We start from the raw sequence: 27,593 nt of genomic DNA on the forward strand, positions 1-27,593 counted from the left end.
AGAAACAGAGTGCTGATCTATTTGATCATGCAAATCAACACTGCCAACAGGCTTTGCCACAGCCTGCAGCTGTGGAAGAAATGGATAGTCTATGCTGCACTAAGCCTAGAGAAAATCATGAGGTGAAGATTTACAGGAATTTTAATGCAAAGTTGGTCTAGGTTAATCCTGGACAGACATAGTATTGAACAGTTATACAATACAAACTGAGGTTGGACAGGTTTAGCTATACATTGGCTATTGTTATTCCAAAAGCTATTTATCTCCATAATTTCTAAGAAAAAACTTTAGTTACTTTAGCCTCAGAGTTGAATTCAGCCATCTACTCCTTCCCTCCCCACATCTTCTAAGTGAATGGAGACTGCAAATATGTTTTCCAAAAATCTGAATGACTCAGACTATGTGTTAGAAAAATAGCCAAAAAAAGAAAAAATATCATGTAATAAATGGAAGCTGACATTTGACTACCACTTTGAAATGAACCACTTAGTAGATCTGAAGATAGGAGTAGTTCCCTTGGGAAAGGGAACAGAATATATGCAGGTTATATTAAAAACGATATGCAGTTGTATTAAAATGTTTTTGATAGGTTTGGTGCACTCCACATCACATAAATTTCTTGATTCCCCTAATCTTGTATATGGCCATATTAACTCCTAAATTTGTATGTTCTTTTCAAATGAAAGTCCATTTCATAAAAGCAGATATATTTCCTTTCCCCTTTGTCTTTTTATTTCTTTACTAGTTTTACTTCTTTTGTTTCTTTTTTCTCTTCCCCTTTCCATGTTTCTGTTTAAGAAGCAATCCAATTCTAGGGCTTTGGCTACAAGGCTTTTTTTTTAAAGTCTATATTTGGGACATTTTACTAAAATGTAACCATTTTTAGTTAAAATTTTAACAAAACATTTTTATTTGTTCTTTTACTCAGCACTAGAACACAATAATACTAAATCTCAAGAGGTGCCAACCAAAACTTGTACAAACTATAATAGTGACACTAATGACCTCACAGTAAGCCACCTAAAAAAACCTTTTGCTTATACTTGCTCTCTCCTCTTCTGATCTGCTGCAGCTTTTCCAGTTTAGGAAAGTATAAGCTTTTTATCAGTTCATCTGCTTAAAGATAAAAGTGCAAATGCTTTTAAGTGCTGGTTTGATATTTTTCTAAGCCATGAAGACTGTTTTATTCATACCTCTGGATGCATACAAGAAACAGTAGATTAATGCTCCTTACAGGGATAGAAAAAATTTAAATGAAAGAAGGAGATGCTTATCAAGATTGCTCATCTGATTCATAGTTACTGCTGTACTTTTCATCTGATATGAAAGGTTACCCTTCAGATGAGATTCTATTGTCCTCTCTAAGTTGCTCTATGTGTTGAGGAATTTGGAAGATTTTGGGTGCGTGCAAATTAAGTTCTGCTTCCTCCCTTCTCTTCCAGTGTATCATCAGCTAGGCACAGGGTGAGACTGCTGCACACTGCTTTGAAGGACAGGGCATGCATGTGTATTTTTATTCCAATGAAATGAGACTTTCAGCATTATGGCCCTCTGGAGGCCCTGTAGAAAAAAAGAACCTTGAGGCTCTGTAAAACACAATTTTGTAAGCCCACCCAAGAAAGCCAGCAGCAGTGTTATGTTGAAATCTTCACAACTTCTGCGTGCCTAAAAGTTTACTTCCATCACCCTTCACTTTGTGGCTTACTACACCAAGAATCACATCTGAATTATGGTAGTTCAAGTTGTTTTATTGAAGTCCAAAACACTTGTTATTTAACTTCTCACATAAAATCAGGCCTCATCTCTGTTAAGTAACAAACATCAGTGAGGAAGATTCATGTATCCTCCTTATTTATTGCATTTAATATTCTCAGCAGAGAAAACAATTAAAAGTTGAAGAAAAAAAATTGCACATTTTAAGCAGCGTGGAGTTTAGCCCATTAATGTTGCTTTTAAAATCAAAACTAATGTGAAAGTAGGTTCAGAACTGCTGATTTCAATTCTTAAAAGGTTGCAGAATTTAATAAATGGTCTTTAAAATGTAATTAGGAAAAGCCAAAGAATAAGATTACATTTAATGAGATTGAGCACTGTACTGCCACACACAGCATTACAATTAAACTACCTTCTTTTATTTTTTGGTGTGGTAACAGCTTCTGTTACTTTACCCAGTTGTTAAAGGGACCTGAGAACTCAAGAGTTCAGTTTCTGTTTCTGAGAAGGCATTTGCCTCTAAACACTTATCTAGTTGACATATGAATTCTAATTCCATTCTGAAGTCATACAACCTATATTTTGAGCTGGTATTTCTTGATCTATGAGGACTCTTACATAATTTGTATGAGGAATCTCAGAATCTAAAATCACATTGGAAAGAAATTATGGACAAGTAAGGACTGAAAGACAGATTCTGCACACTGGTTTGTGTCCCAACCAACAAGCCAATCTCCTCTAGTACCTGCCCCCTCCACCCCACACACACTTTAATTTCAGTAGCAGTAGCTTCATGCCAAGGTATAAGACACAAACACAAAGTTCTGAGCTAAAACTCACTGACATGACTGACATTACCATGAGAAAAATAAATTTTATTTCCCCCCTCTATTCTTGTAAATTTGCCCTTTTCATGCACCTGAAAAGTGACTCCTTTTGAAAATAGCATGTAATTCAAAATAGTACTACATCTAAATAAAAAACTTCACTTCTCTCCATTCTGTATATTTTCATGACGACATTATTTAGCTTGGCCCAGTACAGGAGTATATATGGGGGAAGTTTCGTGGTTTGCCTTACAAAGACAGCTACCTTGGATTAAAACAAATCATACCACAGACAGAATTCAGCTTGATTGGTTTTGTCAAATATTAGAACTGCCTTTAATTTTTTCTTTTTAAATGTACCCAAGGCAGACAAAGCACCAGCTGCAGCTTCCCTGAAAGAAAATCTTTCACTTTTCTAATTCTCTCTCAATAGTGCTTCAATATTTGCTGATAAATATTATTTATCATTAATACAGGTGCAAGAGTAGGAAGCAGTATTTTGTTTTGGCTTACTTAAAAAAGTCATCTGCCTTTCTTACAAGTTATCCCTTTCATAGGAAAGGGGCTTGGAGCTCATGTTCAGTCATCTTTTACCTTCTAATCATGTTAACTTACAGCCTTCTGAAGTACACATTATATTTTCAAGGTGCAGCTTGCACTCTGGTGCACACCATTATCTGCCACTACAGAAGGGAATGGGTTTACCTGAAAAATGGTTATCTGCTCCAAACTCTTGCATCTTTTTTGTCTCCAACTGACAGGAAAATAAAATTAATTACATCAGAAACTCAAATCCTTCAAGAGTATGTGTTTATTAATTACTCAGCCATCACCAAGTTCCTTTGATATAGCAGATCACTCCTAATTATGTAGAAAATTTTTTATGAGCTTCCTGTAGCTGTAGTTCAAAATTTTGAAAAAAACCCCATAAAATAATTACACCAATTTTTCAATTATATCTAGTTACCTTTATCCCACCATTAGGATATAAGCAGAAATTCCCTTACAACTTGTTAAAGGAGAATACACCGTAGAGAAGAGAGTTATTTTAATATTTTATAGAAGTGGAGCAGTGTGTTTAACAGAGAAATTTAAATTAAGCATTAACATCTGTGTCTGTTTCTTTTGCCTCTCCCTTCCTTCCACAGGTCAGCAGCTGTCCTTTTTGCCCACTGTTCCCCTCTAATCATAGAAAGATTAATAATTTTAGTCTTGCTTATATACTGACATAAATCTCAAAGCCACGTGGTTTTTATTGTTGATTCTGGCTTGTTTTAGTTTGGTTCTACTTATATATTTGTTTTTAAATCTACTAGTACAACAATCTGGAAAGAATTGACTATTGTATGAAACAACTGAAGCACTGAAATAAAAAAAAAGGGAAAAAAACCCAAAACACAAACACACAAACCAGTAATCAAACACTCAACCACCTTTTTGCCATTTATACAAATGGCAAGAAGAAACAAAAAAAAGTAACTTGCTAGACAGAATATTCAAGACAGAAAGCATGACAACAAAAGCAAAAATTATTATATCTTTATTCAAACATTTTAATTTTCCTGTTTGTAACATCACCACAGAATATCTATTCTTAAAATACATTCTTTGATAAAGTGTTGGCCAGATTATCAGGTAAAAAGCAACCCATTTTTCTTGCAGAAAAATTCTTGAGACTTAATATAGGACATATTTTGCATAGGAATGGAGCAGGGCGGAGGCTTCTGTTGAATACGTTGTCTAGCTTGAATCCATTTCTTGCTTACAGCACTAAAAAAGTTCTCTTATAATAGAAAGTCCTAACATTTAACTTAAAACACTCATTTTCTTTACCATATTGATTCAGTTCCCTGAGCAAACAGGAACCAACATACCAGAGATTCCAAAATGAAAGGGAGGAAATCCTCTATTTAGACTCGAATACAAATTCCAAACCATAGCTAAAATGATGCTTTTCCTTCTCTGCAGATCTTGACTCTAAGAAATAATGTGGCTGAGGACACTGCTGCTGCCAGCAAGACAGGGTGACCAAAACTTGAAATGAGACTACAGAACCACGTCACTTCTAACCGCTTACTTTTCACTTAGGATAAAAATCCTTGGTGTCAACTCTCTGTGCTGTGCTTTATTGGGGGGATGGAGACAGTGATGAAATATAGTTTCAGAAAAATATTACATACATCAAAAGAACTTGTTGTAACATGAAGCAGCTACAAACATTAAGTTGAATACAGAAGGAGACTGACATTGGCCATACCTCAGAAGCAGAACAAAAAGAGGAAATGTCCTGCCTCCCCCCAATTGTTCACAATTTTAAAGAAAAGGGTGGCAGCCAACAGGGGTGGGAGGGGGAAGTTTTTGTAGGTTAAATAAAGACTGCAATTAGCATCAACTTAGAGTTCAGATATTTATAAATCACAGCAAGAAAAATGAGGTTCAATAAAAAGAGAAGCAGTTTCACTCTCCCAAGTAATCTTCTATGCCAATGTGTCCTTGCAGACTTGTAAACAGGAGAGCCCAACATGACACCTTTTACTATACCTTCAGACATTGCCAAGGTTAAAAGTAGATTTAATTTCTAATGTAGCAGCCAGATATTCTGAGACACTTGTGTTATTTATAATTTAAAAGGCATAAGGAAGACACTTCAGAAGGGACTATGCTGCTCTATGGATAGGAAGAGAGAAAAATGCCTCCAAATGACAGTTACTAAAATTTCATTTCTGCTCTCTCTAAAAACTGTCTTTGAACAGTAATCTAATTCCAGCTGCTGCACTGGGACATTTAAATATAGAATTGGTGTGAATATTGGTGTTCAGCCTGAAGCTTATCCTGCCTTTCTTTTTCCAATACCCTACATCAGAGCTAGCTAGATACCAACTGTTACCCAGAACAGCGCTGGCAAAAATTTGACCAGTTCATAGCTTGTATCATTAGAGAAGAAAATTTAGAGGGAGGAAGAGACTGTAAAAGATTACATCCAGCTTGGAAAAATGCTCATGACTTCCTCATTTGGTATCAATTTAAGTGTTTTCCAACATGAGGAGAACAATGCCCAAGAGTAAGACATAGAAACAACTGTCACTTTCAAAAAACCATGTGCCTAAAGCATGTGTCTCTTTCTTAATAATCCATTTTAAGATTTACAAGAGGACAAAAAAGTTTGGCTATTTTACCTAACAAGTTTAGACTTGTTAGACAAATTCTTTTCTTCTCCTTGAAGGCCTAGTCAGATGTTCACTAAATCACAGAAAAAAGTCAAGTCCACAGCGAGTCTGTAACAATGAATAGGTCACAACGTTGTTTTACTGCTGTGCAGTACCACACACCCAACCAGCATCTGGGAGAAAGTCTAGGAGTCAACTAACAAATAAACAGGTCTTGCACGCTTCCTGGATTGTAAGAACCAAAGAACACTGGGCTTTCCACTAAGAAAAGCTATTAGAAAAAAACAGTTATCAGAAAACCCCAGTATACTGAGCCAAAAAAACCCCTACAAACAACCAAAACTCCAAAAAACAACAAACAAATAAACAAACGAAAAAATAAGAACATTCATAGCCTGATGGGCTTTTGAGAAACTGAAGCTTAGGATTCTGTGTTACACCATGTGCCTACTGCAAGCTAATGAAGTTGCAAGTCTTCAAAGCATTCCATGAAACTGCTGCCTGACACTAAGTTTTACAAGGAAGAATTTCAGAAGCGATTCAGTTTCAAGGGAATTTTCAGGTTTCTTTTCAATTATAATTTCTGTGGCACTCAAACAACCTGTCTATTTCCCACAAATAGCTTTGAAATTATGAACTGGAAAAAAGTAATTTATCTCTCCCAACAGATTCACCTTCCTCCTATTCATAAACTATTTGTTATTAAGAAACTATTTACCAGTTTCTATTATTTAGAAAGTTTGAAATTGACTGAAATCCTGCAACTAGATTGCACTGAAATCAATGGACACTTTTCTTACCTGCTGTAGCTCCAGAAGGAACAGATCTTGTATCAAGCTACCAAACTATAACACAGTGAGTGAACTATCAACTCTCTAAACCTTAATGTCAAATTCTTCAACATATGTATTTTCAAACATATCACTAACAAAAATGCTGAAACCAGATAATTAAAAAACATTCTAGTAATCCTAGAAGTACCACAATGTTAGCATGAAATGAGTGAAACATACCGTTTTAATTGTAGTTAATTTCTTAATTTTGTCTTAAATTCACTTTCTCGCATTTTATAATACCTATGCCATGTAGTTTCACCTTTAATTTACAGTTTATTTTTACAAATACCTAGTTTAAAAAAATAAACCACCAATCCCCCCAAGCCCCTCTAATAGCCACCATTTTTAAATCCAGGCAGAATCTGGCTTTGCAAAGTAAGACAAAATTTAGAGCCAGCAACATGTTAACAAGAAACCGACTTCCATCTATTTAAAAACTTCACTTCAAATAAAAATTTTCAACTATGCTTACTTTCTCTAAAAAGTATACTCTGGTGCTCAAGGCTTAAATTGCAAGTGCCTCAGATGCTCCTGTAAGATTGAAAGAACTCAGCTAAACTGTGATCTCAAACCAGTTCTTAAACATGCTCAGTGAATAGAAGTAAACATGTCATTGCTCAAGGCATGTAGGCAGTGTATCCCAGCCTACAGGTCATGGACAACCAACCTGGAATCTGCATCATTCAAGTCAACATCTGATGAACTTGAAGAATACACTGAAATGAATAGACAAAAGTTTTCAGTTGTTTAACTTTTGATTAAGAAGGCTGAATAATTTCATTTCCCCCTGGAGATCAGAAAAGCAGAAATACAGAAATAACGACTTTAAACACAAATTTTAGCTTCACATTGGGCATTTTCATCACATGAAAGGTGTCATGTGTAAGAGAACAGGAAAAAGTCTTTAGGATTTGCTTTAAGTATTTATTTGACACAATTCAAAAGCTTAAGGAGGTGTGACTGGGGTTTGGGTTTTTTTTTTGGTTTTTATTTTTTGGCCTGGCTTTTTTTTTCTTTAAGTAATTAGGATGCATCTGTAAAAACTTTTTATAAACTTCCTCCTAATCACTAAATGGCACAAGATAAAGGAGAAAATTGTAAGCTTCAAAGTTTGGGAATTGAACCCATCCGCACTGGAACAGAATTCATAGAGCACTGAAATTCAACCATATACTAGATATAAGAATTTGCTGGGAGATTTTTGAAATGGTTTTGTATTAAATTTCTGATTAGACTCCATAAAATTCACATTACTAACAACTGTCCAACCTGAGTTGGGGAGCAGGGAGAACACCACAAAGGAAAACCAGATACATTTTTAAGTACCTAGTGGCAAGATTCTGAATTCTTGAATCAGGCTGGGAACAGACAAGAGCTCTTATACAAGGTAGATGGGTTTAAACAGTAGCTATCCTGTCTTAGAAACACTCTGCTCCTCCTCTATTCCAGCACTGTTTTTTCCTTAGCAAAAGCAAATATTCATTATTTCCACAGACAGCAATTCTCACTACTAAATTTGTTAGTCTGCTTTAAAAACAAAGAGATACCTCTTCACTGTAAATTGTGCAAAAAAGGAAAAAAGTGGATGTCCCTATTTTATTCCTTAAAAAAACAACTCAGCACAAATTCTGCACTAAGATCAAGCTGGAAAAAAAAAGGATTCAAATCAGTTGGTTTGGGGTTCACTTCTTTTTCTCCATAAGAACCATAAATATAAGATAAATAGAAAAGGCAGAATATTTAGCAGAGTCCACTATTCCACTCACAGTTTAGTGAGTTTCTTTGACCCAAGCCATAACCCATTGCTTCCCACAAGTCTCAAGCAAGACAAAACAAGAAACTTCAGTACTCTGAGCTGATCTGTAAGTAGAGCACTTTTCCCTCTTAATGAAGCAATTTGGAAAAACTGCAATCACTTAGGGAAGCCAAGTGAACTGCTAGGTCAAGAATACATTATAGGATTTCTTAAATGAAAGGTGTGATCACAGTCTGCATTTCCAGCAAGAGGGAAACTTCTGCAGGAAACAGACCAATCTCAGTACCAGCATTCAGGAAAACTTAGTATAAAGTTACTTATCTGGTACCAAATTTCTTAAATCAGTCTCATAGGTCAAGATCACTCCTATCTCAGACATAAAACGAAAAAACATTTATTACTTATAAGAAAGGTTGAGAATGAAAGAGGAGAAAATGCCTGATTGCCACTTGAGATGCTGAACACATGAAGCCATCCAGCATCCAGTTTGCAACTCCCCTGAATGCCACTTAACCAGGTCAGTTAAAGGCAGGCGGAGAAGTGCAGCACCACACAGAGCAAAAGAGAGTTAACAGCTCTTCAAACACGCCATCCAAATCACTACCAAGTAAATGCTCTCACAAACAACAGTAGAAGAGGCTGTTTTGGCTCTTTGTGGTTTATGATGCTCGTGGCTGAATGAGGCAGACAAGGTGAATGACTCGATTCCTCAGTCTGAAAAGATGTCAGGATCTCCTCAGACAACATGAAGGAGTGGGAAATTACCTCAAGTTACATCAAGTAGCAGTTGTCAAACTACTACTATATGTGACCGCCTGGAGCAAAGGCCTTACAAAGCCAGGTCTGGGCCAACAAAACTCCTTCCTGAACCACTGGACAAGTATTCTTAAAGTCACCAATTAAGAGACACATGCAGCAAGTAATATCACAGACTTCAATAACCTAAATTAATCATGCAAGTTTCCTCAGGTCACACTACAGTGTGTTTCTCTCACAGCTTTTTCTCCTGCAGTGTAACTGCCGCAAGCATTGACCACTTAAATAAGAAATCCATGATACATTAAATTATCAGTTCACTCTTTGAAGGTTTGTGGGACAAGGAGCTCTTGCCAGAGGTGACAACAGTAATTTAGACAGGACTGATCTACAGACAGACACTCGCTCAAAACTTTTGCTATTTTAAGACTTACTAAGCAGTTTCTCTCTAATATGAATTCTTCAGTGAAACTCTGATGTCTTGTGGGGAAACTCTAGCTCTAAGAAAAAGCTCTGTTCTGTGCAAGTGACATAGTGAGGTACAAAGGACCCAGGGCTCATCTACCATGGCTTCTGAGGGTTGTGCACAAAGCTGATCTAGGGTCAGTACTGAAATGCAGTTTTTCACATCACCACTAAGCTCAGAACCCTCTGGACAATTTCAATGTTTCAAGGTAAGAACTGACACCGTAAGTTCCAAATGGACCATTTTCTTATTAAATCCTATTTCACTAGGGCAGAACACTTGTTCTGGAATCAGTAGACTTCAGAAAGGATGTAGATGGGAAATAAAGGTACTTTCCAAATATATCCTAACCAGTCTGATGGTCCTGTTGAAGAAATTCTTTCTGAGAAGGTATAACATCTGGCATTTCAAAAGGAAGGCCAGTATGAGTTTAAGGGTAAGTTTGTTGTTGGTGTTTAAAAAGCAGTAAGGCATTAGTGCAAACTGCAGTGAGGCACCTAAGAAAAACAAGGCCAAAAATCAAGAGCCACCTCCCATTTCTGAGGTCCTTAGAGAGCTGTGAGGGCTTGGTGACATGGAACAGGAGTGCATGTTTTTGGATGCCACTAGAGCAGACTGGTATTAAGTACTTATGGCACATACATCAGTTAGAGTTAGGACAGATGTGTTGTCATGGTTTAACCAATTTCAACATCAACTGGCATCTCAACACAAAACTTTGTCATGCCTGCAAGGCATTGTGCACGTAAAATAGGCACAGAACTGACAAAAAAATGGGGAAGACAAGAACAAGTAATGCTGAAGATGGTCTAGCCTCAAGAAGACAATTTCCTTTAGAGTAAGTTTTACCTTGCTAAATACATTTAATCAATAATTAAAAGAAGCATTGAAGTACATCAGAAGTTCTCATTGCATCAGCAGAGAGTATGATGCAGGCCTCAAAGATAAACAAATGACATTTCATTTCACATCTAATTAAATGATGTGTAGGAACATACCTGCAATGAAGCAAAGAACCCAATAAGAGCTGCACAGTTGAAATTACTCTCACCAAAGGATCTCACTTCCTGATAGATCTATAACTGAACAAGATGTAGGCATCAACAGAAAGAGGTGTGGCAGGACTTCAATCAGGACAGCTTTGAAACTCTCTAAATATCACAGGAAGATCTCTGAGCTCAAAAGCCACAATAGAGAGGAACACACAACAGGTGGCAAAATTCCCAAGTAAATAGGGATCATAGAACAGGTTTGGAAGGGACCTTAAAGCTCCCGCAGTTCCAGCCCCCTGCTGTGGGTAGGGACACCTTTCAAAATGGCAGAAGTGAGTTTATAAACCTTATTTCCCCAACAGTCATTGTACTGAATCACTTCCAAGTTTGTTTTTAGTCAAATACTACTCATGAAAGTTGAAGGATGGAAAGAAGGACAGAAATGATCCAGGAAGAATAAGAAAACTGAAGGAGCACGTACCAGAAACACAGGTAACTCCACAATCACTGCATTATTTAGCTGATAGCACAGTAAACTTTTGAAACAGCTTGTCACAGCTAGCACTCAAGCCCATACACAGAACAGTCTAAGGCAGCAGTAAAACTCAGATTCTATTTTTCTTCCCCCCATCAATGGCTAACACCAGAATGACCTAGATCTGAACTAAGGTCACAAAACAGTAGCCATTTGATAATCCTCCCCCATTTTCAGATTAGGGGGCTTAATAGCTACACTGAAGTGAAGTCAGATCTTCACATTTAGCTGGGCCTTGCTGTGGCACACTCTGTTCTGTGAGCCAACCTGCCAGCTGTAATCAGAAGGAGGGCTCCTTTAAAGCAGTCCTCTACCATCCACATTATATATGGCAGCAATACTAATTCATTATCAATCAAAAGATGTCCAGCAGTTTTACAGCAGTAGCATTTTAACCTGGCATTACTAACTGGTGTAGTGCTTTTCGAATTGAAAATAAAACTTTTAAATAAGATACACAAAGATTTTTGACAATAGTTATGAAAAGGAGGAGCATATTCAACCCTAGATCAATTACACTTCCCTCTGACCTATTACTGGATCATCAGACTAGAAATGCACTAAAGCTAGTTTATAAAGCTAAATATTCCATAAAATTCCATGAAAGTCAAACTATGACAGTGAGAACTACTATTCACAGATAAGACTAACTAGCCTTTAATTAAGATGATTTGAAGAAGCTGGGAACTATGGAAGGGGGAAGATAAATACTTAAAATCTGAAAATTTAGCATTTTTAAAATAAATTAGCAACATTTTACAATAAAACACGCTGAAAACCAGTAATTTTTCCCCCTGAACAGCACTTTGAACATGAGTAATCAATCCCCAGGTGCCACAAAAGCTAGGATGTCTCATAATTGGATATCAGGACTCTAGTAAGTTATAGAGAAAGTGAAAGCAAGGAACAGACTTAATGAGGTCAAAAATTCAGTAAGCTTTCATTTACCAACAAACTTAAAAAAAAACAATTAAAACAGGAAAAAAAAATTACATCTAGTGACATTTACCCATTTCTGCAATACAACACTTGCTGCTATGGAGATACAAGCCTGGATGGATGTTGAGAACCAAACACAAGAGCAGTAACTGAGATGCTAGAAGAATTTTGCCAAGAATAGGATGTTTATCTAAGAAAGGGTTAATCCAGCTTCTCAAGATACTACACAGGAACCCGGACTGTGCCAGAAGTGGAAACAAAAAAAACGCCTGACATGTGGCTCTTTGATCTGCAGAGTGACATGCTGCTGACCACGCCCCATCAAAAGGAATTCAGCCTCCACAGCTCAGTGCATTTCTGCAGATTCAGAGTTCTCTGCTCTTTGCAATGCATCTTCTGTGCCCTTACATGCTCAAACAGATGAGCCACTACCATCCATCTTCCCTACTCTTCCCTCACTTCTTCCTGGCTTCTTTATGCCTGTAGTAAATGGAAGGATGAAGTGGTAGATTAGCAGTGGAAAAAGAAGAGATGTATCACATAATTTTATATCCCCAAACAAGGTTGTGTTTGATTTTGATTTTGTTTGGTTTTGTGCTCTGTGGATTTTTTCCCTAATGCATGATAGCCAAATGTAGAATGTCATCTTACTTTTCAGAAGTTTGATACTATACATGTGAACCACAGTAATTCAGTTCTGTTTTGACCTCTATTAATGTTCCAACTTATCTTATCAAAGTTCCCACCAAGCACATTGAAGAGAGCAAAGTTCAAGAATAACATAAAAGACAGTAGTTCTAACTGGGACAAAGAATTCATAGTTAGTAAAGTCTATAAAGCTCTGCCTGACCTCTACATAAACACACTCAACTCTAAAGGTTAGAACAACAACTTACTTTGAAGCCCTGATACTTGAGTCACAGTCAAGAAAAAGGGATCCATTGTAACCATCTACTCAAAACACCCATATAATGTAGCTGAAAAATAAAACAGGCAAGGGTGGAAAAGGGAAAGAGGCACTAATTTTTCCCGTTTTAGCGGTAGGCAGCACAAGCCTCAGCTATTCGAGAGTAGCTGGAATACAGCTCCTCAACAGCACACCCTGATCTGGTAACTGATCAGCACAATACATACCTATTATTACTTTCCTCACATAGCAAGGCAGTTCAGGAGACCCAACGAACAGAAAACCAACCCAGAGCAACAACAACAATAACAACAAAATTTTCAGTAGGCCTCCCAGGCTAACGTAAAACAGAAGGGCAGTTCAGTTACACCAGTTACTGTTACACCAGACAAGTTCTACTACAAAGGGAGAACAAGTGGAAAGATCCTATTGTTAGTGGTACTGTATTCTCTCTAATCAACAGTCTTGTTGGTTAGGAACAGTCTCCAGCCAACTTACACTCTTCAAACACCCGAAAATGTTGATAAAATAAGCAGTTGCTAAAAATCAGAAGCCTTGTTCTCCCCATTAAAGCTACTTACACTTAACTCAGGGGAAAAAAAAAGGTACACTGTAAACCTGATTGGAAAACTGATCCAAGCTGAACTAGATCTGACCTTTTCTTTCCTCTTCTTCCTCCTGCCACATTTCTCCTCCTGTTTTCTAGGTTAGTATTAAGCTAGATTAGTTTTACAGTCTAGTTTGTTGAACTGTTTAATAAACGAATGGTCATACCAGTCAACATAAATCATGAAGGCAGGTACAGTGAGTTCAGAAAGAAAAACAACAATACTGTGTCATGCATCAACAAAAAAAATCCCCTGAAAGTTACCAACCTCAAGCATTAGAGTGCACGGTTACTAAATGCCAAATCAAGGGAAGAACTGAGAGGGAGTTGCAGTGACTTTATTTGCACTCCATGGTTTTGGTTTACACAAGTTCCAGCTTAGGAAATTCTCAGTGCCTATAAAGTAGAAAATCAGAGTTTAAATTTCTCAGCTCTCTATCAGTACATAAAAAGTAAACAGCTACCATATAAGAACATACAATAAGAAAGTTCAAGCTATGCCTAGAAACACTGACAAAGATTACAGTAGTTCCTGGAACACTTAAAAATTGAACTGCTTCCACATACCAGTATCTAGACATAGGGAGCACGAAAAACAATCACAGGTTTTATCAACACTACTGCAGATATGTGTATCTGCTTGCATGCCCAGCAACACATTTCTGCTCCATGGTGCAAAGAATTCAAACCAAGCACTGCATGCATGCCACACAAGCCATGGATTAGTCTATGTAGCAGGAACAGTTTCATCTTTCATAAAAATTATGCTCCACAGATCCTCCCAATTGCAGGTTCTCAAGGGATCAGTGAACTAGTACTGCATCTACAGCTAAATACACAGAACTCCTTCCCATTGTCTTTTCAACAAAATCTCTGGGTATCATTAATCTAACTTTTCTTGTACGGTTTTCACCACATAGACATTTCTCTCAAGAGTCAATCGTAAGATAACCCTTCAAAAACATATGACAGCAGTGGGCAATTACTTCTTTCTGAGAGAAAAGCTGATGAGTTGAAATGGATTGTGACAAGATACAGAAGCTGATTTAACACTGCATATTTGAAACAAAGGTAGTCCAACACAAAACAAACCCCATGTGTTTTCTCTTACGTCAGTCTAAAGACAGTTAATTCAATACATATACTGCAGCAACTTCCAATGACCTATATACACACACTGACCATTTTTTCCTCTTTTGTTAACCTGTTTTGTTCAGGGAAATTGAGATGGTGTGTTCAGGACTGTGTTCCATTCCTGTCAGCTAAACCAACCCAGTGGCTCCTTTCTGTTATTACCCGTTCTGCTTCTGTTGCAAAGGCCCATCCCTATCCTTGTGTTAGCAGCAGGAGCCATCAGATTTTTTTTTCCTTTGCAAAACCCCCAACTCTGCAACAGCCAGTTGACCAGATACTGAGTTAAAACAGATCAGATAGGGGTCCAATGAATGGTGATGCAAGCATCCAATAGGCATGAACATGTAGTCAGAATTGCAATTACTCCATTCTAGTAACAGTTCCATGGGAACTGTTGGCAATGCAAAATGGCACTTCATTGCATTCTTAAACTGTGGTTCACAATAAGTGTCCAATCCTAGTGCCCACTTACACACCTGACTCTGTAATACTAGTTTGAGCTATTCCCTTACATGATACCATCTTCCCTCACTGCATCAAAAACTGCCTGTGAACCTGTGCTGTGATTGAGATCTAGATTTAATTCCTGTTCTTCTTCTGACATTTGCAGTAACAGTGAGATTACTTCCTTGATCTGCTTCACGCTGGAATCACACCAAGGGTTTCACATCACAGCTCAAAGCACAACAGATCCACAGGAACACCTTACAGCAGTATTACTGCCCATCATATTGGGTGATGGCACTATGGCCATAGCAGGCTTGTTGGCTGTTTAAAGGTGCTGGAGTGCCAAGGAAGCAGAAGAGTTCAAAACAGGTATCATACTGAAGTCACTCTTGCATGCCACCTGTTAGTGGCCTGACAGGTGACAGAGCACTGAGCCACCATAACTGTCATTAGCAGATACACAAGAACATTACAGATGTGTAGTAAAATAACTGGTTCTCGCACTACTACAATGGCAACCATAGAAAATCACCTAAAACCAGAGCAATATTACAAAAAAAAAAAAAGTGACACTATCCTGCTGCAAAGTACTTACAGCCACATGGAAAGTGAGAACACTGCTGCATATTGTGGGAATAAAGATATGAGGTATTTAATGCAGGAGTGTTGAAAGTCTGGGGATACCACCAAATGAAGCAGATATAAATCTTTTGTTTGGGGGGAATTCCTCTCCTTGGAAAGTGCACTTTTGAGACAGCTTGTTCAAAAATTGTAAACTGGAGCAGAAGTTCAAGTACTAAAACAAAATAAAAATTGAAAGTCTAGATCTATCAAAACAGAATTAGATGCACTAATGTATCCTAGTTTTGAAGGAAAAAAGGCTGGAAAATTTTAACAAGAGTAAAAGAGTATTTGTATGCTAGATATCACAGGCATACAAAAATGGATTTTCACTTTGGTCAAATTTCAGTTTTCATAAGAAAGCAATACCAAGGCTATTTCCTGTCAAATGTGTGCCCTTGAGATGCAGAAGAGGAACAGTAAAACTTCTGCCCTTCCCCCAAACAGCAATGTATTTTTTTTTAGAAAAAGTAGCAATAATATTTTAATCTTTCACTGAAAATGAAAGTTTTACTTAGACACTGTTATATTTTTACAACACACTGCAGGGTCCTAGCAAGATTCCAACATCCATGGTTGGAATTACCTGGCACTTTCCATTAAAAAGCCCCGTAATACTGCTCCAAACCCCACCCACAGGTTACTGTGATAACAAAGCAAAAGCCTGGCCCTGTGCTTGATGAACCTTTCTTGCATCCCAGCCATTACCTGGTCTCACCTCTGTGCCTAATCACGAAAGTAATGGGAACTCAAAGTATGTGCCAAGACTCTACCTATGAAGTTCAAGTGAAATTGGGCAGTGGGATCAATTACTGCTTGAAAAAACCTGCATAAATCCTGGTTTTTAAGGCTAATCACAAAGCTAGACTTAGAGGTCCATACTGCCAAAGCCTCTCAGTCAATGGAATAGAATTAATCAATCCACACAACAAAGTTCTAATCAAAGAGCACCGGAGAGCACTTTTTAATCCTTGTGATATTCACCTCTATAAAATACCTTGCAATTAAACCACCACAGAACTCAGTTACTGGACAACTCAGGTACTTCAATCCTGAGCTTTCTGGCACTTTTCTATAAATACACAATTCACAATTAGGGTATTTTGTGTTAGTTATGCCGCAAAGACTGTACCTAAGCCAAAGCATACCAGTGAGCACTGTTGATAAGTATAAGCAATACTTGTTAGCACATACTATACAGCTCTAAGGACACAACAGAACTGAGATGTCCAGGTGCTTTTTAAGAACATCTAGTTTTGAACTCTGATTGAATCGTGCAAGAGTTAGGAACACCCAATAAGCACAAGTCTAAGCATCTTAGGAATGTCAGTGCTCAACATAACACACACAAAGATTTCCAGCTGAACAGACATTTTGTACTGAACACCTATTTCAAATTTCCATTAATATATTGCATTCATTTACTATGTGGAGTCTTTTGTACCTTCAAGTATGTTTAGATACCAAACAAACAAATTTTCAGTAATGTCAGTGAAATTTTATCACTGTTTTGCTTTTCAAATTCTTTAAGTGTTTGAACATTTTGACATGAGGCTTTAAATCATATTCTGCAGGTCACAAATTAACACATCAGGCTGGCAAACCCCAAGTTTTACATATATGCATAGGCTTTAGAGCTAAATCTGCAACCAGGCTTTGACCAATGAACAATTCAGCAGCTGAGCCCTTCAAGCAGAAGCCCCTAACCATCACTAGCCCTCCACTGAATATTATTTCAGTCTCACTGTTGCAAATATGAACAGTGCTCACTGTGAGCCTCAACCACTATCCTAGAGGTGTTATCTCTGGCTCAGTTTACCACTTCCATAAAGAAAGTAGCTGAGGAATCCTTGACAGATAAATGACATCACTGTTCAGTAATTATACTACAGAAATGCCAATATCAAATTTAGTATCAATACAGTAAATGACACAAGACATCAAAATAAAGTTGTTAATCCAAAAAGTTCAAGAACTGGGGGACTACTGCCTCACCATATTGTTTTTCTCACTTTACTACAAACATAAGATTCTTGAGAAGAGTGCCAAATCCATCAAACTCAGCACTCCCTCCTCCACCATGCTGCCATTTCAGCCATCAACCCAGCCATTTTTCAGACCTTCCAGGTAACACTAACTTTGTTAGACTCTTCAAATCCTTAGGAATACTTTGGCAAGTGAGAACAATGAACCATTTTTACTTTAGAAGTCATTTTTAGCTATTGTAGGAGGTTATTTTACAGAATTTAATGCAACAGAATTTCAAAGGAGTAAAGGGGAAAAAAAAAACCACACAAAAAACCCCCAGCCCAAACCTGTTAATCGTACTCCAGCTCCATTATCCTGACTACTCACTTTCTTGCCACTTTGTTTACACTCTCTCTCTGATAAGGGCTGCTCAAGAGGCCTGCCAAGTAACAGTTCTTAACTGGGAGAGCTCTTGACTAACTATTAAACCATAACCTATGTCCTTTCTCCTTAGCAGTTGCTAATAATCTCAGGGCTCCCTTCTTTTAACTGAATTTCTCATCATGAACATACAAAGAAATCATACCCTTAACTTCTATTCCAAATAAGCCAAAGCTGAATGTGAAGCACAACCATAGTGCAATCAGTGTAAAATATAAGTAATTACATGACAGTTCTGCACTTTGCAATTCTCAGAGAAAGGCTAACCCAAAAGGCAACTCTGTAGAAGTCCCCTACACTCAGGAGACCTGCCCAGTAGAAGACTCAACTTCTTGTATTTCTTTACACTCCTCAGTGTGGGTTGTGCTGTGCAACTGTTTCTCAAAGACACCTGACAGTATACAATTACCACCAGAAGACTCCTTCAGTCATCCACTGTCAAGCAGACAGCTGGATTTCAGTTTAAATTTTTAAGTGAAATGCCATTAAATAACAGGCAGCCACAGAAAGTGTCACTTGTGAGGGATACCCATCCTCGGATTTAACACCTTATCACAGCACCTATGCAAATAAACTGGCTCTCCTGCATATTCTAATTAAACGGCCTTCTTTCTATTAGAAGCGTTATATAGTGTAGAAGTGTTTAGAAAACACCATTTTCTAAACAGTACTATAACTTGGAGGAATAAAGAGACACTGCAAGCATACAGAGACATGTTCACATATATACAGGTGTTATAACAGGTGTTTACAAGTGCTCTTGGGGCAACACAGCAAGATCAAGAAGCTTGCGTGTAACAGGCAATTATCAGGTTTCTGAAAAATGTAAAAAATCCACGGATAGTGGATTAGTACTAATTGCCGGTAAATACAGGTATGCCAGCTTGTTAGGTATATCCACTGCTTACTCTGCTCTTGTCTCAAGCGCTCGCAGAAACACTGAATGAAGTGCTGCTCACCCTCCCAGCCACACTAGATGTGTTTCCCCTCTCAGCCATCGGGGAGGATCGGCACCGACACTAAAGCTCTACTTGAAGATCAAGGATTCTATTTCCCCAAGAAGGGAAACGACTGTTGAAACAATACAAACAGGCAGTTCCCGGCCTCAGCGTTCACACCACCCCTCCACAAAACAAATAAACAAAAAAACCCCAAGCGAAGCGCCCGCCGCCCCGAGGCGGCACACGTGCCGAATGCCAGCGCTTACAGGGACGGGGCCGGGAGGGGAGGCTGCGTTTGCCCGGGCGGAGCGCAGCGGGAGCAGCGCGGGTCCCGGGGCTCCTCCGGGCGGGAACGCCGCCGGTGCCCGCGCGCCCCCGCCAGCCGGACACGCGCGCGGGAGTCACGTGACCCGGGAAACCTCCCGGCACGAGAGCCACCGGGGCAGCCCCGGGGGCGGGAGGGGGGAGAGCTGCCGTCGCCATGACAACTTCCAGGGGGAGGGAAAACTTCAAATCCCAACCGTCAGTGCAGGAGCGGCTCCCTCTTAAAGGCGCACGCACACACAGACACACACACAGAGGCGGGCTCCCTTCCCCCCTCCGCCCCCCAGGCACTGGCGATGGAGGAGGAGAGGAGGGGGGCAGCCACCGGCGCTCACCGCGCGAACGACGAGGAGCCGAGACAAAAGGATCCGAGCCGAGAAAGGCTCTCGGTCGGCGATGACGGGAGGGAGCCAGCGGCCCCAGGCAAAGCCGTAACACCCACCCTCTGGTGCCCGGAGGCGGCTTAGGACCTTCGCTCTCCCTTACAGACCCCGTCCGCACTCCCACCCTCCAAGAAAGCCGCGGAAGCTGCTCCTCCATCCCCGCTCCCCCCCTCCGCCCACTCGACAGATCTGGGCTCGGAGAGCCTCGCCCACCCCGCTGCCCGTTCCCCTCTCAGACCCCGCTCGCCGCCCCGTCCCCCGCCCCTCGGTCCCCCCCGCTGCAGCCGGGACACGCCGCCGCCGCCCTCTCTCTTACCCACACAGTGCATGAGCCGGTGCCGCCAGGAGTCGAGTTCTCGGCGGACTCCCCTTCGCTCCGCCGTGCAGCGGGGGCTCCGGCACTGGGAGGCGGCGGCAGGAGGAGCGGGAGCCGCGGCGGCCATTCCTTCTGTTCCCTTTTCCATCTGCCTCTGACCTCACGCCCGCTCATTTACATACGAGCGCGCGCTCCCCCGGCTCCTCTCCCTCCCCCCCACCCCCCTTTGCCTCGTCGAGCGCGCGCCCGCGCACCCCCTTCTCCCCCTCAGCATCCGGCGCGGGGAGCGCGCGCGCCGCCTGGCGGGGTGACTGACGCGCGCCCGCGCTCCCCACGGTTCCCCCGCCCCGCCGCCCTCCCTGCCCGGGGCCCGGTTCTCCCCCACAGACCGCGGGCCGGGCCGAGAACCGGGTCGAGAACGGAAAACCCTTCCCTGCCCGCCACTGTCCCGCTGCCCATCGATTTTCCCCGGCCTACAGCTCCCGCAGGGCAGCGCGCCACCTGCTCTGGCCCGGCCAGGGCAGGGCGGCAGCAAGGCACGTCGGGAGCTGTAGTTCGTGAGGGAGGGGAGCGGCACCGCCCCCGAGGTTTGTCCCCGGGTGGGCAGCGCAGCCGGCCCTGCCAGCGGCCCCACAGCCCCGCGCCTCACAGTGCTGGGCTCAGAGCACTTCAAAAACCGGCGCGGTTCTCGCCTTCATCCCACGGTCTGTCCCGGGCGCTGCTTGGAGTGGGGCTCCTGGCTCAGGTGCCTCTTCCAGCACCTCCCCCACACCTGCCCCGGGGTTTCGCCAGCTCGCTCCCTCCCGGCCCTGCCAGCACCGCACGGACGCGGGTGACACACAGCGCTGTGCCTTACGAGCCAGCTCGCCAGAGTCACTCCGTAGGGAGATTTTCAAAGTTCTCTGAACTGCTGCCCGGTTCAGCAGTCTGTTTTCAACGGCTTTGCTTTCAGTCCAGTTTTTATGGGGCTGTTAGTGTCATGTAGAGCCGGACAGGGAGGTTTGCTCCCTGGCGTCACACAGCGTTATCTCCCACCACCCCTTTGGAAAAGACTAGCGTGAAAACTAGGAACCAAATTAGTTCAGTATCTGCGATCACGCCTGAGAAGGCTTACTATCAACCTACAAACTGAAGTCAGATTAAGGTAACTGCAAGAAAGTTAACACACAAACGTCAGATTGGATTACTTGGAGCGCTTGACACCCCTTGGACCGGCGGTTGTGCTGCTCCGCGCAGTCACCCCCATGTTGTGCCTCCAGCACAAGACACATCCCTCCGCACCCGTCTAATGCGACAATCGCTACCCATGTCTTGCAAGAGAGCAATTAGCTGTCTTTAATTCCCTAGACAGAAGAATCAAGAGCTGCAGTTTTCTCAGATCCTGGTTTGTCTTTGAGTGCCTCCTCCTCCCCCATGTTCTCTTTCTCATACCAGGCTTTGTAAGCAGTGTCACTTCAGCAAGAAATTACTTTTTCTGTGACTATTTGGAGGTTTTAATAGAAAACAGGATTTAATAAGGTCATAGAAAAGACAAGGCACCATTGCTTCTCCCCTTACTCTCCTATATGGGTTGAAGGTGCAAGGCTGCAAAGAGACAAATCGCTCTATACCAAATTTTCTTTTTGTTCTCGAGTATGAGCAGAGTTAACAGCAGCAATACTGTGTCAAAACTGCAGAAGAGCTTCAAGTTTGAACAATAAAGGGGAAATTATTCCCCACTCATTCCTCCCTCTACAGATCTGTGTAGACTGTAAGAAGCAAGGCTATGTAGAAGTGGAGCCCTGACCACCTTTTAGTGAAGCATATCAGGCAACACTGGAAGTGCAGGCAGCCTGTTGCTTCCCGTAATTTTTCACCATGGCAGCCAGCAATAAATAAGCAGCAACTTATGAGTCTCCTTCTTCACCTCAGATCCATTACAAGTACCTTGGTTCTCATACTGGCCTTCCAAACAGCAGCAAAATTTTTCAGTCCTACCTCGAAGAAATGGCAAAACCCAAGGTAACTCAGAGAAGACGAAACCCACACTAAGTAAAATGCAACCTTATTTGGATAACACAAAAGTTTCAAACTAATGGCATCCTTCCTGCATTTTTTTTTTACTGTAAGACTGGATAAAAACAAATCTATCATGAATTTGCTTCTACTGCAAACCTGATGGATATTTCCTTCTGAACTTCATAAAGATGTTCTTTTTTTATGGCTGAAGGACACATTCAGGGGTTGCTTGTAGACATCCCTGAAGTTCAGTTCTGCTTCTGCTGGGACAAACATGACTTTGGGAACAAATGGCAGATCACATAATTTTTTGTAGAGAAATTTCATAAAAATAAACTTTGTCACTTCTGTAAAGCAGGTAATTGAGCTTAGTGAATTCAACACAGAAGAATTTAAAATGAATGGTGTTTAACTGAATCCCTGAGCTTATGTGATGTGAATCAGTTTCTTAGGGACACAAATGTCCCACACCTGAAGAGTTTTATTTTGAGGTTTCTATGATTAAATAATGAATAGGAAAGGAACTACATCCCCCTCTCATTTTGTGAAATTAACATTATTTTTCTTGCAGTTTCAAGGTCTCTCCTGCTTGAGAGACTTCACCAGGCATGAAAGGAAAAAGTAACAAAACTGAAAACCTTGGTGGGCAGATTTCAGAGAGGAGAAGAAAAGGAGAAAGAAAGCATTTCCAACTGAATTTTTGTAGTTGTCTCAGTTTTGAACTCTTACTCCTTCTGAAAATACTGCTTAGAAATCAGATATGCTACAGAGACCAGCTTTGGACCACTTCCTCCCTTGGAGATGTTTAATTTTTCCAAACAAAACTGAACCAGGTAAGTCAAGGATTCTGCTTCATCAAACTTTCAGGGATATTATTTTTACATTAATAGTACTGGTTTTTTTCTCTGTGAAAATTACTTTCCAGCTAAGAGATTACTTCTTATGTGGATTTGTACTTGATTTTATAGAAATATTTCCAGTTTTCTGAACTAGGGTTGGATCAAAACTCCAAGGCTGACTGAGGGCAGAAGCTGAAGCAGTGAGGGGTAGTTTCAATTTAGTTAATTTTAGCTGCCTGTCCTAGCTAATTTTTATGAGATCAAAGTGCCAGTTACTTAGAAATGACTCTAGAGACAAAATCCAGTACAATTTTTTTGCAGATACAAGAATTATTACTGCTGTTCTTCCTGTTTCATCTCATATTAATTTGGGGGTAAAGAGAAATTAAAACACTCAGAGATGCTTACAGTTTGATACCACAACCCCATCAAAATCTGACATTTTGAATTAATTTTTGAACATATTGGGGAGATTAACTATCTTATTGAAACATTGCAAAATTGTTCATCACCAAAACCTCTTTATAATTAGTCCCCAAAGGCGAAATTTACTCCTGTACAGACAACTTCTCATGGCTCTTTGTCACATAAGTGTTGCTTTATGGAAACTGGGGGCAATGATGAAGTGTAATGAAAAGAACCTAACTTGAGCAGTCAAAACCTTGTAGCAAGCCTTCTGCAGATGCAATCAGTGGTGAGCTCCTCTCTCACATGAATGAAATTAGTAAACCTTGAAATTGTCTGTGTCTTGGTAAAACAGAAGGAGTTAAATGATGAAGGGGTTTTGTGATAGCTTTAGGAATGAATATTGCAGATAATCATTGATACTTGAAAGATATACCACAACAGAAAATAGAAGGGTGGAAATAATGACCCTAGAGGATATTTCACCATAAACATTGACATGATCATTCTTTTTCCTTCAGCAGAGGCAGCTCTACCAGCAGCTGTAGACCAGTACAGCAAGAATGCTGTGAGAGAGGGGCCAGCCCATTATTTATATCTTCTGTGTCTGTGGTGGCAAGCAGCACAGCCAGATAAAAAGATTATCCCTAATCTAGTAGTTTAGACTTTGAATTTTTGTGACAACCTCAATTAGTGTGAAGATACACAAAAATATGTTCATAATCCAGATGTTGCTGATATTTGGGTTAGGGGCCCCGTGAGTCTTGAAAGTTAAACTCCAAACATTTCTTTGCATTGTCATCAGTTCCAAATGAAAATGAAGGGAAATGAAGGGAAAATGAAATAACAAATTCTAATAGGAACAATTGGAAAAGTTTCCATTTCACACACAAGTGGAAGAATGAGCTTTTTAACAGAGCTGAAGAGTCAGGCAACTTCAGGTCTCCTCATTGGTTTTTGGATCACCAGGAAGAAGTATGATTTGTAAGCATTCCAGGTTTACATCTTTTATATCTCTATGCTCATATAAAATTCAAAATAGTTTACAAATGGTGATGGGTGGATAGACTATAATTTAATATCAAATATCTTAAATATGAAGAAAGAAATTATCTGTTTACACCTGAAATTTCGGGGCATGTAGATTACTGTGAGTTGGAAGGGATCCATATGGATCATTGAGTCCATCTCCTGGCCCTGCACAGGAAAACTCTCCAAATCACATCACATATTGGGTATATCTCAGGATATATATTTAGTGTTCAAAGAATGTATATTTCAGTAAAATATACAATTAAAAATACTGCTGTCTCCTTATTACAGGGTCTGTTTTTGTGATTCTCATTGGCATTAGCTGATTCCAGTGCCTGCATTTCTGTTGCTGTTATTGACCTAATTCTGAGTACATGAAACATGAGTATTTCAGGCAGATGACCATTTAAAAAAAAATCTTTGTCCTTTGGATAGGAAGGTAAAAAATGAGAATATGATTATTGTGGTCTAGCAGTAGTGCTCTAAAATCTGTGAGCATCTAACTAGGTGTACTGGTTTAGGGCAACCAAAAAACAAAGTTTGTATCTGAGCAGATGTGCTCTTATCACATCATCTAATTAGCTTAGTGAAAAGCAAGCAGGCTTTCAAGAGCACCAATATTCTTCATGTCCTGTTTACTTATATCAGCTATTTTAGTTAAATAGAGATGTCACTTCCATATATCAAACGTGCCTTTTTGTTAGCAAGCAAACATTAAAATGAAACTCTACAGTAAATGTTTATAAAATAGATGCACTTGGTTTTATGTGGGTAACTAAAACATGAATAGAGCTCTCCATTATATACCATTTTAGCATGTACAGTGAAATTTTCATAGGTTATTTTCAGGTCTTTGTTTACAGTTATTGTTTAGAGACTAAGGATCTGGTGGTACAGGGGCCATAGTCTCATCACATGTATGTTCTGCCTCACAAGAGAATGCATTTATGGAGACTGCACTGTATTTAGACAAACTTAGAGCTAGAAAAACAACCACAACTTTTATGGTGAGCTGAGCACACTTGATCGTAGTAAAATCATGTTACTTTATAGAATCATTCCTCAAAGCGGTCAGCAAGGTCGAAAAAAAGGGACTTTAAACAATGCAGGCTTGTAAGGTGAAATAAATTATTAATATGCAACTATATGAAAGACTCCATGATGTTATATTATACAAAACAAGTAGAAGAGAAACTTTTGTTTGGTACTATTTTAAAACATTTATTATTCTCAGAGTGTTCTTATGAGGATGATATATCTTGTTTCAGTACTAGTCTGGCAGAAAAAGGTGTGTTAGTGAAAGCAGTCAGCTTGAAATGCCAGAAAATAACAAATTACTGTAGATTGGACTGCTGTTTTAATGTGTCATTATTTGGCTATTAAAATTAAATTTGGAGGGAAGGTAAAATCCGATATATACTCCTAAGTGATGTCTCCATAGCACTATCTATCAAATATGGCTGGTTTTGCTTCCATTTAAACCCTTATCCTATGTTCCACACAGCTGAGTAATGTCACTCACTCTCTCTAAAGTTTCCCATGTGGCCAAGTAATTTAAGTATGCCATCACCAGAGCAACTCTGCAGCTGAAAATATACTGCTATTAAATCCAGAGAGAATAGATCACTAATTGCAGCTTAATATTAGAGATGGACATGAAATACTGAGCCAGCCATCAGAGAATGCCCTGGTAATCCAAACTTGTGTTATAATTGAAAAGACAAAGGACTGTTTATGTCTTCATGAATGACTTTTACAATTACAGTAGCTAAGAGCTTGCTAAAGCTAAGTAAGACAAGGACAGCTACTTCTGTTGCGGACCACAACTCAATTATTATTATTTAGGCTAAGAAAGAAGTGTTTTCCCCAAAACCTACCGTTCTTTGTATGGAATGTCACACTGGGTAGGTTTCCCTGTATGAAAGTTGAGCCAACAGAGCATGTGACAAGATACAGCATATGTGGAGCATCACAGGAGGTGGTTCCTTCCCCCTGAAGGATTGCAATACAAATAAAGGATTGCATGAGCAACACCCAGTTCTCAAGCTGGCTGCTCCATGAGAGCCATCACCCAGGAAGCAGAGCATAGGGTATCACCTCCTAGGTCTCTACCATCTCCCCAGGACTGTCAGTGATGAGGAAGGTGTATACGTGTTTTTGATTTTACTGTGGAAATTCATGTTTTGGAGTCCTTTGCACCTCTTTCCAGCTGCAGTTTCCAGAATAGGCTGCAATTTTATAACTAACCTAACCAGCATCCACCCCAAGTGGTAGTCACTTGGGTAAGGCAGTTTATTTCCTGTAATATCACTTGCAAAATTATCACCTCTTGAAGTAGAACTATTGATGGATTGATTTACAACAACTATTTTTATTACATCTTTAGGCTTCATCCTATCAATTTTATGTATAGCCTTTCTTTTAGCTGAATTGAATGTGGTTTAAGCTATATTCTGAATCCCCCCTGATCTCCCTTTTCCCTCTTTTCCTACCCATTCTCTATCTTCATTTACAAGCTAAACTTCTTGAATTGAAAAAAAGTAGAAGAAAAAGAAAAGAAGGAATACTGTGTATGAAATTCATTCTCCTTTCAGGAAAACAGGGAGAGTAACATGACTTCTCAAATCCACAATAAGGTGAAAAAAAGGTTATTACTGTAATGCAACTCTTTCAGTAGCTAGATCAGTCTTGTGGGGTTTAGTTTGCTGTGACCATAGATTTCTTCACATAACTTCATTCTTGAAATATTTTGATAAGTATCTTTTCATGTGGTTATAATCAATCTCAGTAGTGCTGCAGATGTACTGAAAATAACATTTCTATTTTGTAAAGGCAGTTAATTCAACATAATCCATATGTTCTCTTATTTTCCCTTTTTTCATACTGAGATTTAAAAATCAAGCATGGATTTTTTTTCATTCATGTTATTTCTCAATCAGTTTTTTTATTATTATTTTCTTTCATTTGACATTTTCACATTAATTTTAAAGACTGTTTTTGTATTAGGCTAATTCAAACAAAGTAACAGAACAAGTATAGGTTCATATTAAGTATTCCTTTTTAGGACTACATTAAGTAATCCCCTCAGCTAATAAAAAAATGAAGCCACGGTAGGCTGAATATGACAAACTGAACAGCTCCTCATTGGATTCCTGCTGAGAAAAGGAGACAGCAGAGATGATCTACTGCAGATCATCATGAGAAAAAGTGTGATATTTCTGTTGTTCTTTCCCATCATTTGAT

At 39.7% G+C, this 27,593-nt stretch overlaps 1 protein-coding gene across 5 annotated transcripts in view; it reads right to left on the reverse strand.

Moving 5' to 3' along the window:
- The window catches only part of LCORL (ligand dependent nuclear receptor corepressor like), a 79,353-nt gene extending 59,082 nt beyond the window's left edge, over positions 1-20,271 (reverse strand). For all 5 annotated transcript variants that reach the window (XM_030947961.1, XM_030947959.1, XM_030947958.1 and 2 more), the window contains exon 1: positions 20,077-20,271. In XM_030947961.1, coding sequence (XP_030803821.1) covers positions 20,077-20,224 — 148 coding nt within the window. In that variant the 5' untranslated portion in view covers positions 20,225-20,271. The remainder of the gene's footprint in view (positions 1-20,076) is intronic.
- Between the last annotated feature and the right edge of the window lie 7,322 nt (positions 20,272-27,593).

Source organism: Camarhynchus parvulus, chromosome 4 (genome assembly GCF_901933205.1).
Source record: "Camarhynchus parvulus chromosome 4, STF_HiC, whole genome shotgun sequence".
In the NCBI taxonomy this organism is placed as follows: domain Eukaryota; kingdom Metazoa; phylum Chordata; class Aves; order Passeriformes; family Thraupidae; genus Camarhynchus; species Camarhynchus parvulus.